The 18,478-nt window shown below is 40.7% G+C and overlaps 1 protein-coding gene across 1 annotated transcript in view; it reads right to left on the reverse strand.

Annotated features, from left to right (window-relative positions):
- Positions 1-540: 540 nt before the first annotated feature.
- The window catches only part of LOC145163643 (uncharacterized), a 35,480-nt gene continuing 17,542 nt past the window's right edge, over positions 541-18,478 (reverse strand). Inside the window, exon 2 of the mRNA XM_079082455.1 lies at positions 541-998. Within this exon, the coding sequence (XP_078938581.1) occupies positions 541-998 (458 nt within the window). The remainder of the gene's footprint in view (positions 999-18,478) is intronic.

Genomic DNA, 18,478 nt, shown 5'->3' on the forward strand with positions numbered 1-18,478 from the left:
GAACAACTAAAATTAACATTTGAAATCCCCTAAATAAAGGTAGAATATTCATATGGTAATCAAAACACATAATCTATCACTAAAATAGAATAAAATAAAAATAGAAATCGTGTGATAATTATGCAAAATAAAATTTGTAGACTTATATGGTGAAATTTGGGGATCAAAGATCAGCAAATTGCCTACGCACTCAAGGCCTGTTTGGTTGCTACCGCCTACGGTCCCGGCCAAGGGTCGTTTGGAGTATTAAACAATGAGACACTTATGTAGTTGGTTCTCTATCCAGATACAAGACATGTTTGGCAGCTAACGATCATTTCAACGTCAATGAGTAGATTGTGACGAGATATTCAGGCCGGTTGTCAAATAAAAAAAACACATTATCAGCAATATCACAGCATGTCTATCTGCTAGAAAGTGGCGGATCCAGCCCGGAAGTCAAGTGGGGTGCATTGTTGACCGTTGACTATGTAAATTAATAATAATAATAATAAATACTTAAAAGTAGAATAACATTAAAACATTCAACTAAATGTCATTTTACAATTGAAATCTACGAGGGGACATAGCTAAGAAACGTTTGATAATACTTTCATTGGTAACCTTGGAAAATTCTTCTCTTTTAATAGCGCAAATTTCACAATCATTTAAAAATACGTCCGAAATACGATTCCGCAAATCTAACTTGACAAGCTTCATCGCCGAAAAACATCTCTCCACCGTTGCAGTTGCAACCGGCAAAAGCAATGACAACTTCAATAACCGGTAAACCAAAGGAAAGTTAAGATGCATATTGCTTTCCACCATCACCTTAGCAAGGTCGGATATACTCTTCAAAGTAGCAAATCTTGCATCTTGTTTAATAAAAGTGGGGTAAACCGAAAGTTCATTTAGAATATTCAACCTATCTTTAAAGCTAAAATCATGTGGATAGAAATCGATCAACTTCTGTAACTTTGATGGGTCAAAGTCACAAAATGAATCATGTGGATTCAAACCTGTCACACAAATGAGCAATTCGTTGACAAATGAGCAATTCGGAACTGACTTCATTAAAACGATCACCGAACTCTTGAATTTGCATATCCAAAACCATGTTGACACAAAAAAACTCGTAATAATGGCGATCAGAGATATTGGTGTACTGTCTTCAGGCTCTTGGATTAACATAAACTTCCTCCATGTTCACCATTGGAATGTAATCATTCTCACAAAAAGAGGTGATATCCAAAATACGTGCATCAAACCCATCATTTCTCATATTTTTTAAAGTTGCAGTGGTTGATTTTACCAAACTTATACCAGGATTAAAACGTCTTCCCCTACTTCCAAACATTCTTACATGGTATTTTTTAAGGCGCGGTTGACATTGTTCTTTAATAAAATATTTTCGTCGTATATTGTCTCTTTGATTAGGGCGATAATCTGAAATTTTTTCCTATCAGCCGGATCCCAAGGAATGTCACTTGAATCAATTTCAATCGATCTTGGTGGAATAAAAGTAGGTTGGGCAATTTCAGCTAAAGATGGTCCTAATGAAGATGGTCCTGATGTGGATGTTCTACTGTAAAATCTTTCCATTGCACGTGTTATTGGGTTAAACAAAAAAAAACATTAATCAATGTTAAATACAATTACCAAAACCATTAAACATTAAACAAATACAAAGCACTAAATTAGAAAATACCATTAAACAAAACAGTTAAAGAAAATTAAAATTTTCCATCTCTGTTAAGCTTAGTTCGTTTCCCTGTTGTCCCAGTTAATCATCAAAAGCAAACCAAGCCAAACTAACAAATCCATAGCACAAATTAATCTTTTGAGAGTGTTAAATTAAAATTAAATCAGTTTACAAATCAAAAATCCCAAATCAGAATTCATAAACCATTACTATCAGTTCATCAAATGAAACCCATTTGGGAAAATCAAACTAAATAAAGGGAATAAACTTACAATGATGGCGGCGAGCTAAATTAGACGATGGTGGTCCTTTTGCACGCGACGGTAGATGGTGTTGCTCAACAAGTAGTGAGAGAAGTCCGTCACTGCGTTGGCAGCGCTGCAGCGGTGTTGTGCAACAGTGATAAGTTGCGGCGATTGAAGACGATGCTGGCGGCTATGGAGTTCACCCATGTGACTCGCCGAGCCCAATCATATTTCTCACTGTTCTCACAGGGATTCACTCAGCTCATCGAGTTGACCCCCAACTCGACGAGTTATCTTTGGGTCAATGGTACTGGGTCGAACCCAATCCGACTCGTCGAGTCATCTCATAGACTCGGCGAGTCGTCTCCATTGTATCACTCATATGGTCTCCTAAGGTCAGATCTGGAACTCTAACTCATAGATCTGGCTTTCTAGCATCCAAAAGTCACGTAAAGGTCTGAACTTGGGGTTCATGCATGGTGTATATTGCTCTATATACCATTATGACTCCATTAAAGCTTCAAAGCTTCAAAGCTCCAAGGTTACTCAATCATGGCTTTCTACTTTCTGGTTCTCTGGACCTTACAAGGTCCAGGTCTATAGAATAACTCGAAAAAGGGTTTGGATGCACCCAAAACCCCATCAAAATGGTGATACAAGCCCTAACTTCACAACCAAAAGAAATTTATTCAATCACAAGGAAGGAAAGAGCTTATACCAGATCTGAAGCTTGAAATGAAGATGAAACTGATCCACAACTCTCTTCTGAGATCCTTGCAACAACCTTGATGTTCTTCTCAAGGAAATGACCTCAAATTAGTCTTTTTCCCTTTCTTGCTCACAAATGAATCTAGGGTTTCTCTCAAGGGATGAATGGCACTGATGGGGGGTCAAGGAGGCTATAAGTGCCTTTAAATAGGCCCAGGCCCGAGAAAATTAGGGTTTCTGTCTCCAGCGCTGAGTCGTCGAGTCGGCTCATCGACTCGTCGAGTCCACTCATTAATCCTAGTCATCAGCCGCGACCATACTCTACGAGTTGAGGCAGCAACTCGTCGAGTCCTTCCAAAATTCTCAACTTAAACTATTAAAATAATATACCTGTAAAACCGGATGATACAATTCTCCCCCACTAGAATTAGACTTCGCCCTCGAAGTCTTGCCCCGCAAATAGCTCCGGATGCTGCTCCCGCATCTCTGACTCAGGCTCCCAAGTCAAATCGGATCCCTTCTGATGCTGCCACTGGACCTGAACCAGGGACACTTCCTTATTCTTGAGGACCTTCATCTTTCGATCTAAAATCGCAATTGGCCTTTCAACGTAATTCAGGCTTGCATCCACCTGAATGTCCTCTAGAGGTACAATTGTCATCTCATCTGCCACACACTTCCTCAATAGGGACACATGAAAGGTGTTATGGATCTGACTCAGTTCTACGGGTAGGTCCAGCCGATAGGCTACTCTGCCAACCCTGGCAATTACCCTGAAAGGACCAATGTATCGGGGCCCCAGCTTGCCCTTCTTTCTGAATTGGATCACCCCTTTCTAAGGGGATACCTTCAGGAGCACAAAATCTCCAACCTGGAACTCCAGATCAGAGCGTCGTCTGTCCGCATAACTCTTCTGGCGGCTCTGGGTCGTCAGTAATCTCTGTCTAACCTGCTGAATCTGCTCAGTCGTCTTGAGCACTATCTCAGTGCCACCCATCACTCTATGTCCCACCTCTCCCCAACAAATAGGAGTCCGACACCTCCTCCCATATAACAGCTCGAATGGAGGCATACCTATACTCGAATGGTGGCTGTTGTTGTAAGAAAACTTAACCAAAGGCAAGTATGTGTCCGAACTTCCTCCAAAGTCCAAGACACAGGCACGCAACATGTCCTCGAGTGTCTGAATCGTCCGCTCTCTCTCTCCATCTGTCTGCGGGTGGTACGCGGTACTGAAATGTAGACGCGTGCCCAACTCCTCGTAAAATTTCCCCCAGAATCTGGAGGTGAAACGCACGTTTCGGTCTGACACTATCGAGACCGGCACCCCATGCCGAGACACCACCTCTTTCACGTAAATCTCGGCTAATTTTTCCGCCGAAGAGCTCTCATTAATAGCAAGGAAATGAGCACTCTTCGTCAATCGGTCCACGATCACCCAAATCGCATCGACCCCCCGTGCGGTCCTCGGTAACTTGGTGATAAATTCCATGGAGATCTGTTCCCACTTTCATCGGGGAATCTCCAGAGGCTACAATGGACCATGTGGATGCTGGTGCTCTGCTTTGACCTGACGGCAGGTCAAGCATCTCTTAACTACCCACGCAACATCCCTCTTCATACAGGGCCACCAATAATCCCTCTTCAAGTCTAAATACATCTTAGTGGCCCCGGGATGGATCGAGAATCTCGACCTGTGCACCTCCTCCATCAATACACGTCGAGCGCCGCCCGTATAGAGCACCCAAATCCGCCCTCGGAAGGTCATAAGCCCTCGGCTATCCGTTACAAACTCGGATACCTGCCCAATCGCCCACTCCCTCTTGCGGTTCTCCGGTCTCACGGCCTCCGACTGGGCCTCCCGGATGGTATCCAAGACTGGAGTCATCACCGTCATCCTTATACATATATCTCGGATTGGAGCACACTCTGCTCTACGGCTCAGGGCGTCAACTACCACATTATCCTTGCCCGGATGATATGAATTCTCACAGTCATAATCTTTCACCACATCCAACCACCTCCTCTGTCTCATATTCAGGTTGGGCTGATCCATAAGATATTTCAGACTCTTATGGTCGGTTTATATGGTACACCGGACTCCATACAAATAGTGACGCCAGATCTTGAGGGCGAACACCACCGCCCCCAGCTCCAGATCGTGGGAGGATATCTCGTCTCATGAGGCTTCAACTGCCTCGATGCGTATGCTATCACGTGCCCCCTCTGCATCAGCACTGCACCCAATCCCGATGTAGATGCATCACAGAAAACTATGAAGTCCTCCACTCCCTCGGGGAGGGCTAACACTGGGGCCTCACACAATCTCTGGCAAAGGGTATCAAATGAGGTCTGCTGCTCGGGACCCCAAACAAAAGCAACACCTTTCTGGGTCAACCTGGTGAGACGAACTGCAATCTTGGAGAAGTCTCTGATAAATCTCCGATAATAACCGGCCAGACCCAGAAAACTCCTGATCTCGGATGGAGATCTCGGTACCTCCCATCGCATAACTGCCTCAATCTTGGTCGGGTTGACCAAAATCACATTCTGATTAACGAGGTGCCCTAGGAACTGGACCTCTCGTAACCAGAAATCACACTTGGAGAACTTGGCATATAGCCTCTTCGATCTCAAAACCCCCAAAACCTCTCTGAGGTGCTCTTCATGCTGTTCCCTGGACCTCGAGTACACAAGAATGTAGTCGATGAACACAATCACCGACCGATCCAACATGGGCCTGCACACCCGGTTCATGAGGTCCATGAACACTGCCAGTGCGTTGGTGAGTCCAAAAGGCATCACCACGAACTCGTAATGCCCATAACGAGTCCTAAAGGCCGTCTTCTGAATATCCTCATTGCGAACCCTCATCTGATGATAACCAGACCTCAAGTCGATCTTAGAAAACCAAGATGCACCCTGCAACTGATCGAACAGGTCATCGATCCTCGAGAGTGGATAACGGTTCTTCACCGTCAACTTGTTCAACTCCCGATAATCAATACACATCCGGTGTGAACCATCCTTTTTCTTGCCAAAAAGGATCGGAGCTCCCCACGGCGAGCTACTCGGTCTAATGAACCCCTTCCCTAACAGCTCTTGGAGCTGAGAGGATAACTCCTGCATCTCTGGCGGTGCAAGGCGATAGGGTGCCTTGGCAACAGGTGCCGTGCCTGGAATCAAATCAATCCTAAACTCCACCTGTCTCTCAGGTGGCAAACCCAACAACTCTTCAGGAAACACATCCTCATACTCACACACAATCGGCACCTCGGAAATAGAACTCAATCTCTCAGCAGTAACCTGCGTATCAATCGCATATGCCACATACCCCATGCATCCCTGCTGTAAACTCTGTCTCGCTTGGACAGCAGAGCAGAAATACGACTCAGGCCTAGTACCCTCGCCGTATACCTTAAGTACTCCCCCACTAGGGTCTCGTATAGTCACTAACTGACGCTCGTAGTCTATCATGGCTCCAAATCGACTCAACCAGTCCATGCCCACAATGACACAGACATCACCCATAGCGATCGGTACTAGGTCTATCAGAAACTTGACACCAAAAATCTCCAGAGTACACCCTCGAATCACGTCAGTAACAAAAACTACATGCTCGTCGGCTATGGAAACCCTCAGAGGCCGACTCAAAGCCTCACTCCTAATGCTGATGTGGCGACTAAAAGCTAGAGACACGAAAGAGCGACTCGCACCCAAGTCAAATAACACCAAGGCAGGTACAAAATTCACAAGAAAAATACCTATACAGCATGAAATAAGCACAATTATCTCAATAAAATCATAGAAAAGAATAAGTTACATACCGGCCACAACGCCAGGTGTTGTGCGGACCTCCTCCGCTGTCAGCTGAAAGGATCTCCCACGAACCCTCGGCGTCTCGGCCTTCACATGCCGACTATCAGTAGCATGCACCGAAGCTGGTGCAGATCCCTGTGCTGACCCCTGCACGAGCTGAGGGCACTTGGCCTTACGGTGGCCTGTCTGGTTGCAATGGAAGCAAACCGAGAATCCCTTGGGGCAGTCCTTCGCCATGTGCCCCTCTTTGCCACACTTGTAGCACATCCCCATACGACATGCACCCTCGTGGCTCTTACCGCACTTGCCACAAGTACGGCCCTTCTGGCCCCCAACTCTAGTATCAGCGGGTTTGGCCCGCTTCGTCGCCGGCTGCGACTGCACTGGTCTACGGTCCCTACCCCGGGACTCCTCCTCCTCTCTGGTCTGTAACTCAAGCTCGATCTCCCTCCTCGTGGCATTGGCCTGAAGCTCGGCCAATGTCCTGTATGACGAGTTCGCCACGAACTCTCGTATATCCCTCCTCAGTATGCTCAAGTACCGACTCACACGTGCCTGCTCAGTGGGCACATGCTCAGGGCAGAACATCGCCCTCTCGTGAAACATCCTCGAGATCTCAATGACTGACTCTGTCTTCTACTTGAGAGACAGAAACTCCTGTGCCAACCGTTTGTTGGGTTTTGAGCATTCTAACACTCTTATGGTGTACATGCAACCCTATAAACCTTGGATCTATGTTTTCTCTATTATACATGCAAATGTTAACTATTCCAAGGTTTCATCCTAACTAACATATTATGAAGCACCTATACTACAAAGTTCTAGTTAGATGACATACCTTTTGATGTAGCTTGATGTCTTTAAGCTTTAAGAGCTTAGCCCCAATAGTGTGGAAGCCTCAAATGGAATCACAAATCACCAAAACACCTTGGAAGAACTTGAGAGAATATGTATGCACACTAAAATCGGCCCACTCTTATTTTCACACACTTGTGCCTATTTTATGAGCCAAGGACCCCTTTATATATTATGGAGGATTAGGGTTACATCCATGTAAACCCTAATACCCATGACCTTTCATTTACATAGGATCCATGGGTTAAAAGCTCCATGGACCATCCATGAAAGCTTAGCCCAATCTAAATGAACTTGGCTCATTCCATATATATAAGAGTCCATATTTAATTAGTTCTTTTTGATCACTTAATTAATTCTAAATTAATTCTTGATCAATACTAAATAAATAATATGATTCCATATTAATATATTAGAACTTATAATATATTAATATAAATCATAAATATACTATTCTCAAAAGACTATCCATATAAATTGTTCCGGTGAAGTGCAACCCAAATGGACCATGCCGAGTCCGGTCAAGTACATACCAAATATGGTTATGGACTTAGACATTAATCCAACAGTCTCCCACTTGGATAAGTCTAAAACTATTATTGAGTATGACTTCAAAACCAAACTGGCAATCGTAGCTCTTAAAGCCGTTGTCGAAATCTGACCTTGTCAATGACTTGTCCATTAGATAAGGGATCATATATTCCTCCATTCTAGATATCATATGGACTGAGACATGGATTATAATCATTCTCTCTGTCCATTTGTTGTTTCCCGATTTTCGATTTATGATGACTGACTGATTGAACAAATCAAATCAGTCCTGGCTTGGCCAAGCACTCACATGTGTCATCGCTAAATCATCGAGGGGCCCACATATATCACTTTTATTCCGAAGGTAAAAGGAATGGATAAACTTCGACTCATATGGCTTGTTCTACTACTTGTTGAATCATACACAAAGGCACGTTTTATAACATCGAGTTACCAATGCGTTTTCATGCAATCAATGTATAAGCAACTCATAGTAACAACTCATATCTCTAGGTTTTAAGAATATAAGATATTATCGTCTAATGATCACTCGTGATAAAATCCATGAAGTGATTCAAATGAGCGCGGGTTGAATCCAATACTCAGAACTTATGAGCACTCATGAGTGTTGTAGCACCACTTTGTCCACCAACTTGGACCTCTACAAACCAACCCATGACAGTCTTGATTCATATCTACTTCCAACATATGACCGACTGTGGATGGTTTGAATAACTTAATCATTTAGGAAGAGCGACTTAGTTATTCTGGAAGTCAAAACATGCAAAGTGAAACACAAGAATAAATGAATCAAATATGGTATCAAACCCTATGAATATAAATAAACACTTTTATTTATCACCATACTGATTACTCATTATTCATTGTTTCGGTTTTATCAACTTTATACTTGAATTAAAAACACTAGTTGTCCCATGCTCCAAGCATGTACACTATGTTTTTCTTAAACAATAGCTTTGCCATACACCAAGTATGCACTCTATGTTTTTCTATGATCCTTACTTTGTGAAATAAACCAATTGAACATAATTTCAATGATTCTAATTTCACACTCCCAAATCCTTATCGAAAAATGTGAGAATTTCAAATTCCTATCATTTATCGAAATCTGTTTAGATTTTAAACTTATATGCACTGACCCTCCTGTAATGAATATGTACAAAGTCACAAAGTCTTGTCAACAGTCATTATAGGGTATTCCAATGGAGATCAACTCCATGGAAACTAAGTCTCATATTCAATGTACATTGCTTTGGACATGCTTCTTGCATTAAGTTTTCTAATCTTACACAGATAACTTCCACCTATGGAGACAACTCCATATTCTCATTTTGACTGTCACTTCTGAATAAGAGATGCCTCTTTTCAGAATATGTCAATATGGTCCTTCCAAAATTAGCACTATACTTCCAGCTGTCCCTGAGCAACCAATCTTTGGTAAACCTCAGATTGTCCTCGACAATTGCTTAATCATTTTAGTCATATCCAATTTTAGACCTTTTCCCTTCTTAATGCCTCTGGGCATTTGGAAAAATTTAGAAATGACAAATATTATAGCACATGCAATCGATCCTGTACCCAAAGCAAATGGTACACGATTCATGATGTCTCACATAAAGACATGATTCTAAACCAGTCTTTTGCTACAATATTTTTATTTGCCATGTTTTCAAAATTTGACTATGAAGAGGGATGCCGTAATCATAATCAAATTTTGAGAACGCAATATATAGAATTTCCTTAAGTTGAACCAATCCAACATGAAATTCATATATATATTCTTGACTAAAGATGATTAAGGTCTCAATCTAAGCCTTTAGAACTGAAATGAAGTATATCCTCTCCCTTAATTATAGCAAAACAACTTTTTCAATCCCTGCAGCCTCACGAATTGAAACTTTTGTTTTCTATAATTAACATTGCTAACTTGCAACACTAACAATAATTATCATGCTCCCACTAACATGATGATTATTAGCATAACACTTATGCTCCCACTAGCTTTGACATGTATCCAGAAAACAGCTGTACCTCTAGAAGTCAATACTTTACTGACATTCTTACCAAAGTTCAGATTTCTGATACTAGATTGCTTTGATAAGACTTTATCAAAATCCTACACCTTTCCTTAGATAGCATGCATGTGTGTCTAAACAATTTCAGAACTATGAAAAGGGATGCCGTAATCATGGTCTCAATTGTTTAGACCTTTTGCCATCTGCTTCAAATCTACTTGGTGGAAGTGTTTCCTCACAATCATTTTCATGAATCGGAGAGAAACCTTATGACCCTTAGATTTTATGGTGTATGTGTTCTTATCCATTTGAATCGTCAAAACCATAGTCACAAGACAAGGATAATGACAAATCCAAACTCATATGGACTGAACTTATGCAATCTTAACTTCTTGCCACCTGGCAGTACAGGGCCTGCCATTGCTTCCAAGTTGTTATGCAACAAATTGAGACCTTTCAGAACTCCTATGCAAAGCCAACTTTAACTGGAATGGGCACAGAATATGTCAACACGATAGGTTATAAACCTCAAGTCGTGTGCTAGTGAAGAACCACAGGTTTTATTCTTGATTAGTTCTTGAAATTCTTTTTAGGATCTTTAAGACTCCCACTATCCTCTTGACATATAAGACTATCTTGCCAAATATTCAAGAGATAGTGCGGATTCTTTATCAAGACAAACACTTCACACAATTGGCCTTAGTTGGTCTTTGTTTTATCCAAAACATCACAACTTACCAATTTCAAATGTACAAGAGTAGGACACTTTTACTCTTACATTTGATAAGTGTTTTAAACCTTTCTTTAAGATATGTCACTCAAGTTACAATCTTGGAGTATGACTCTAAGAATTGTTTAACGAAGTATGACTCATCTTCCTGATCTAACCATTTCAACAATTCATGTCTCCTCTTCTTAGTCATAAGAATGCACTAAGATGACCTTTAGAGGACTAAGTGTGATATGATTTCTAAATCATTAAGATGATCACAAACATGATACTAAAGTACTCTCCCATCTTTTCAGATTTGAGAAACTTTTATCTTTCTGCCTAATTTGATTCTTCCCATTCGTTCTGCCATACGTTGAGACTTTTCCAATGTTTCAGAATTATACTTAAACTTGTAAGTATAACCATATTTACTAAACTTTAGTAAATCAAATAGTCTTAACGAGCTTTGTGGTGGACATGACCAGTGCACAAGAATGTGTACTCGATCCCTTTAGTCCTTCACTTGACTCACACATCCATGTGAACAAGTAATTAGTCTTGATTTTCCAATGCTTGAAAGTTCTCATTCATCATACTATTCAACTTGCATGATTCCAAGTTTCGGTCCAATTGAAACTTGGGTGATGAGGAACTTTCCTGATTTGGTAAATTTAGACACTACCACAAATGAAAGAATCAAATCCATTTTCCAATATTGCTGTCAGTGGAATCATATAAGCAACAATTTTCCACAAATGCCATTGTAAGGATACTTCAAATAAACAAAATTAAACAATTTTCTTTTATTTTAAAACTTTGCGGAAAAACTTATCCTTACAATCCACATGGAAAATTGTTGTTATCTATTCCTTAGCAATATATCATAACTTCTTAAGCAACTGCTCAAAATTCTGATGCGATCGAAATCCACCTTCGCGATCAGAATCAGCATATACTTCCTTTAAGATTTCTCTCTATTCTTTGATTCTTAAAACATCAACATGTGACCCAGTCACATCATGTAATGAGGATCTCAGAATAGAACATAACAGAGTTAGATAATGGGCTCTACCTGATGTAGAGTCAAACTTATTGACTTTAACATCCGTAGGTAAATTTGGCAGCTTTGCAATCAACGCCCCTTCCTTTGGCAAAATAAACATATGGACCCTTTGGTAATGGGACTATCTCAGACTTAGCCTTTCTCTTTACCATTTGGTCAACCGGGTTGACTATGGCCAATCCCTTTCCATTGGGAAGAGAATGCTTTTTCTGGATTTCCAGTGTCACCATTGTCACTGTCCATAAAGTTTTTGGGAAGTTGATCTTCTAATCAAATTTGCTTCACTATCGTTCCAAATCATTGCTGATTCAGCAGCACCAAGCAAATAGATATGATCATTAAGGTTCATGTCATAGTCTGTTTCATAGTAGTCCCAAAGGAACTCACTATGTGACTTAGAAAGTGATTGAACATCCAACTTTCTCAAGAATTTGACACCCAACTCTCCCGGCTTGTCAATATGTGACTTCATCTCTAAGATGTGATCACACATAGACCTTGCTTGCCATTAGGGCTTGAGTGACCTTGAACTTGTGGGTTAGGGAGAATAATTGGAGGAGGTGGAGGAAGAGAAGTATGACTTCCATGAGCCAAACTCGGGAAATCATATTCATTAGGAAAGCTTGGTTTGGGAAGATCATTGTTGTCTAAACCAGACATCAACAATGGGAGAAATTCACGTAAAGTTGATTTAAGTCCTTAATATAACACCCAATATGATATATTAAGGCTAGGACCCAACAAACTATTTTATAACTTGGAAGAGGGATGCCGTAATCCAAGCTATAAAATATTTGAAGGTAGGTGAATGACGATTCACCAATTTCCACCAAGATAAACGAAATGTATTATTAGGTTTTAATTGGTTTTGAAACTCCTAGATTCTTTTGAGATTCATTGAACTTTTCAATGGCATGTTTCAATCTCGAGTGTGCCCTTCAGGTTTTGTGACTGGGATGCCGAGGATCACAAAACAAGGTGTGAAGTAACCATGCAAATATACTTGGTACCCTTAATATTTACCCCTCAATCGATGTGCCGGTTAACCACACACGCTCCAACGATACTATGATAAACATTAAGTTACCCTTTGCCTACCTTGTTAAGTCCAGGTTAGTGTGTCGGTTAACCACACACGCTCCACTAACAGCTTAAACAAAGTGCAAAGTGTAATTTCATGGATTAGCACCTTATTCACATTTTCCTAAGTAACTAAGATTGGGAATTTATAAGTGTTTAGTTACTTAGTATTTATCATTATACTTATAATGAAGGGAGAATTATAGTCCTTGTCCTACTTGTTCGGCTAACGACCCTCGACCAGTCAAGGAAGCAGTAACCTTATACCCCCCTTATAGACCGGCTTCGTGAATGAGGCCTACTAATGCTAAGACGACTTGCTCTTATACATATAATATATTAAACTTTTAATATTATAATAGTATAAGGGTGTATTTTAGACATTTAAAATACTTGGTGGTTTAATCTATTAATTAAACTTTCCATGTTCCATAACTTAAGAACAAGTTATGAAATTCTTTAAAACATTAACACCAAATTTTGTAACTCCATAAAAACTTTGAATCAAATTTTTTTTTTTTTTTTAAAAAAAATCTTCACATCCATTACTTATGGAAGTTTCAAAAACCCTTAAGATCACAACTTAAAAAAAAAACTTTTGAGCTCCAAAATTTTATGACAAAATATGTAACTCCTTAAAACAATTAGATTAAACTTTTAAAACAAATAAAATAATCATATCATTTTATCTTTTACTAAATTTGACCTAATTCAACTCATATAACAAATGATTCAAATTTTACAAATAATTCGTTTTTCACAAAACAAGTAATTATCTTAAAATGTGACAAACGTCATGTTTTTTTTTCTTTTTTTTTCAACTTGAAAATAAAACATTTGCATCAATATAACAGACAACAACCCATGGCTCTGATACCACTGTTGGGTTTTGAGCATTCTAACACTCCTATGGTGTACATGCAACCCTATAAACCTTGGATCTATGTTTTCTCTATTATACATGCAAATATTAACTATTCCAAGGTTTCATCCTAACTAGCATATTATGAAGCACCTATACTACAAAGTTCTAGTTAGATGACATACCTTTTGATGTAGCTTGATGTCTTCAAGCTTTAAGAGCTTAGCCCTAATAGTGTGGAAGCCTCAAATGGAATCACAAATCACCAAAACACCTTGGAAGAACTTGAGAGAATATGTATGCACACTAAAATCGGCCCACTCTTATTTTCACACACTTGTGCCAATTTTATGAGCCAAGGACCCCTTTATATATTATGGAGGATTAGGGTTACATCCATGTAAACCCTAATACCCATGACCTTTCATTTACATAGGATCCATGGGTTAAAAGCTCCATGGACCATCCATGAAAGCTTAGCCCAACCTAAATGAACTTGGCCCATTCCATATATATAAGAGTCCATATTTAATTAGTTCTTTTTGATCACTTAATTAATTCTAAATTAATTCTTGATCAATACTAAATAAATAATATGATTCCATATTAATATATTAGAACTTATAATATATTAATATAAATCATAAATATATTATTCTCAAAAGACTATCCATATAAATTGTTCCGGTGAAGTGCAACCCAAATGGACCATGCCGGGTCGGGTCAAGTACATACCAAATATAGTTATGGACTTAGACATTAATCCAACACCGCTCCCTCTCCACCGGGGGAACGTACTCGTCTCGGAACATCTGAACGAATCTCTCCCATGTCACTGCAGCAAGGTCTGCAGAGGTGAAACTAGAGGTCACAAACTGTTGGATATAGTGTCTAAGTCCATAACTATATTTGGTATGTACTTGACCCGACCCGACATGGTCCATGTAACATCTGGTTTACCAAGTATATTTCTTTAAGTATTAATTTAAGGATTTTGGAGGGACTCGACGAGTTGGTGCCTCAACTTGTCGAGTAGGGTCGCGGCTTGGTGATGTGGATAATTAATGAACTTGACGAGTCGGAGAGATGACTCGCCGAGTCAGTGCTCTTGGCAGAAACCCTAATTCTCCCGGGCTTGGGCCTATTTAAAGGCACTTAAGGTCTCCTATTGCGGCTACCCTTCAGAGGAGAAAACCCTAAACGAGTCCTGCGTGCTTTGGGCAAGAAAAAGAGCCATGGTGAGCTTCTTGGTGGGTTTCTTGCAAGGAAGAGGAAGGTTTCAAGCCAAAGGGGTCAGAGGAGGTTGTAGATCCGCGATTTGCAACCAAGGAGCATCAGTTGGAGGTATCAATTCGGACCCCTTTCTTCCCTATTTGAGTAGATCTTCCTTTTGTGGATTAGGTCTTGTATCACCTTCTTGGTGGGGTTTTGAATGACCAAACCCCTCTTATGAGCTGATAGCATAGATCTGGACCTTGGAGGGTCCAAAGAGTCTGAAAGTGGGAAGCCATGGTGGAGCAACGATTGGGTTTTGTAGCTAGGAACCATTAATGGAGTTTTTATAATTTATAATGCAAAATACACCAGGCATGGACATCAAGATCGGACCTTTACGCAACTTTTGGGTAGTAGGAGGTTAGATCTATGAGTTAGAGCTACAGATCTGACCTCAGGTGGCTGAGTGAGTAACCCAATGGAGCTAAATTACATAGTCCATGGGATGACTCGACGAGCTGTAGCGGGTGTGACCCAGTAGCCTTGGCCAGTGTTGACTCATCGAGTTGGGAGTCAACTCAGAGAGCTGAGCGAACCCTAGGAAGATCATGGAGAATTCGAGGGGACTCGGCGAGTCACATTTGTGCACTCGACGAGTCATGTCAATATAGAATGTTGACCCATGTTGACTTCTGTTGACTTCATGAGTGGACCAGTAAGGGGGCAGGTGGGGCCAAGGAGGGGTAAAATGGTCTTTTACCCATCCTGAGGGTCAAAAGAGGATAAGAGGATTTAAAGTATAAAGAGTAATAAGGCGGATAATGATTGAGATGCTTGTCTTATGTGTTATGCGGAGGCTAGTCCAAGATTTTCGAGTGCTTGTTGGTTACCTGCTAACCGAGGTGAGTCTTCTCACTATACGTTACCTAGAGTGGTATTTATGTGTGACCGGAAGGTGTTATGTGCTTGCTTGAGTTGTGCATCTTGTCTATGTGATATTATGCTATGAGTTATTTAGACCAGAACGGAAGGTCCAACGATTTACGAGGCCGGAAGGCTCAACCAGACCGGACCGGAAGGTCCAACGATTTATGAGGTCGGAAGGCTCAACCTAACCGAACCAGAGAGTCCAACGAGCTAGACCGGACCTAAGGGTCCAACGAGCTATGGGACTGGAGGGTCCAGCTGAGACACATGGACCGGAGGGTCCTACAGAGTATAGCCCCGAGTGGCGAATTTTTTGTATGTGGTATGTTGGGGAACTCACTAGGCTTTATGCTTACCGTGTTATGTGTTATGTGTTTCAGGTTTCTCAGGATCGCGGGACGGCACCGGCTTGATTGTACACACCAGAGAAAGAGTTATGTTTTGAGGATCCTGGATTATTAAATGGAGTTGTGTTTTGCAATTTGAATAAATGAGATTTTTTACACAATATGTTATGAATAGTATGCGATTTTAAAATGAAAAATTTGTTTGAAAATTTACGTCGTTACATTCGAGTACCATGCTTTGTATCGAACTGAGAAGAGAGAACATGGTTCAAGTACCATGATCCGTAGCATATTAAGAGGAGATAACATTGATCGAGTACCATGGTTTATAGCAGATCGAGAGGTGGCCATGTGGTTCGAGTACCATGACCCGTGGCGGTTAGTGTTACTGGTTATTCCGTTGTGATTGGTTAGACCGAGATCGGATGCAATACAGTATGAGGTCAAAGGGTCATGTGGAGCAAGTTCCAGCGAAGCATCCCTTGTGAGGGAAGTCGAGATGATTCCAAGGTATTTTTGGTGAGATGTCAAATGAGATATTCGCATGAACTTTCGAGATTCAAAATCTTCATTACGAAGTAATGGGGATCAATGTCAGAATCGGAAGTAAGACAGCCCGGGAATTCAATATACCTACGGAGGAGAAGGACACCCTATAGATACCAGGAGAGAAAAAATCATTACCACTCAGAATAGAATAGAGAACAAAGGAAAACCATGCATGATTCATATGAAGTGTTCGAGCACCTTTTCATCTAAGTAGTAACTAGTAAATCCGTTCAACCTAGTGAGTTAGTGATTTCATTACTCACATTAGGTTTGGAGCTTATCCTTTTTTCCTGTCACGGCTAATAACAATAAATCAGATCACGGAATCTTAATTGATAGTGATTACCTCTCAAATTCATAAGTCTATTTTATGTAGACACTGTTATGAATTATTTTCGAATATTTTCGAAAATTGGGAAACGATATCCACCAAACGAAGGTAACTTAGTTCGGATGATACTCGGTTCCTAACCATTCTAGAAACTTAACTCTGTTCCTTACCAGGACTGCATCATAGGGATGCATGTCGAATCATTGAGAACAATATAACAAAACAAAAGATTAATACATAGATACAAATGGTTAGAATACATCTAGAGACACGATAGTCGCTCACGAGCCCATTTTCTTATCATATAACAGAATCATGCCTCCAAAGAAGTGTAACCAACCCACCAGCGAAACACCAATCCTTCAGATAGATGCGGCTACGTTTCAAGCTGCGGTCACAGCTGCTGTAGCAGCTGTCATGGCACACCTTAATGCTAACAATGCAAATGTTAGTAGTAATGCTATCGGTAACCCCGATCATGGTGATGGCCAAGTACAGCAACGAGCACCTACTTGTAAGAACACCTCGAACCTTAAGCGTAATAACCTTAAACAAAAGTTCGAGAACACGAAAGGGAGTTGTTCAACTCAAGAACCTAACAGAGGGCATCGAACTGGGGCAGTCAATACCCCCATCAGCCCTGTTATTCTAGCACCAACTAAGCCGTATATAGGAAACCTCCCACACTGCAGCAAGTGCAACTACCATCACCATGGAGGTTGCCGAAAGCGGCATTGCAATAGATGCAACTTGAAGGGGCATACCGCCCGCTTCTGTAGAACTCCGGTTGAGTTCATCACTTCAACTACCATTCCCATATGTTACTTTTATGGTGAAATAGGACACTACAAGAGGGACTGTCCAACAGAGAAGAACGAAGGGGGAGCAGGAGGATTTTGATCCCAATACATGGGAAAGCATCAAAGAACCCTGCTATATTTTGGTACGCTTCCAAACCCCGATAATTATCTATAATTATGATTACTCTTCCGTTCAAATTAAATCATAACATTTATATAAAAATTTGAAACCCTAACAGGTAAGATATGATGACTTAGTGTATACATAAGGGTCATTTAAAATTAATATTTGTAGACTTAGAGTGAGTAATCCCGCCTCATTTCCTGTTCCTTGTTTGGTTGTGGATTTAGGGCATGGTTGCCCAGTCAAAGGATTTACCAATCTTAATTATACATGACTTGTATACACCAAGCGATTATAGAGAGACCTAGTAAGGATCGTTTCATGAAAGTTTATAATTTCAAATTATCAGAACCCTCGTATTGGTAGTACCCGCCAATTTCGAATCAAAAGGGGTTCGTAGTGATAATAACAGAATAAAACCAGAAGCGTTGAAAACTTAGGTACATAGGATATCATCCTAGTAATCATTCGTCCCAGAACGACTTAATATCTATTTCATCGAGAAAATTCCGACATCCTCATTCGACATGGTTTGGCCTCGCCCTTACCATGTGAAAATTCTTATGCTGTATAAGAGAACTTTTTCCTTAATC

Source organism: Lactuca virosa, chromosome 3, assembly GCF_052849685.1.
Source record: "Lactuca virosa cultivar CGN04683 chromosome 3, Lactuca_virosa_CGN04683_v6, whole genome shotgun sequence".
Classification (NCBI taxonomy): domain Eukaryota; kingdom Viridiplantae; phylum Streptophyta; class Magnoliopsida; order Asterales; family Asteraceae; genus Lactuca; species Lactuca virosa.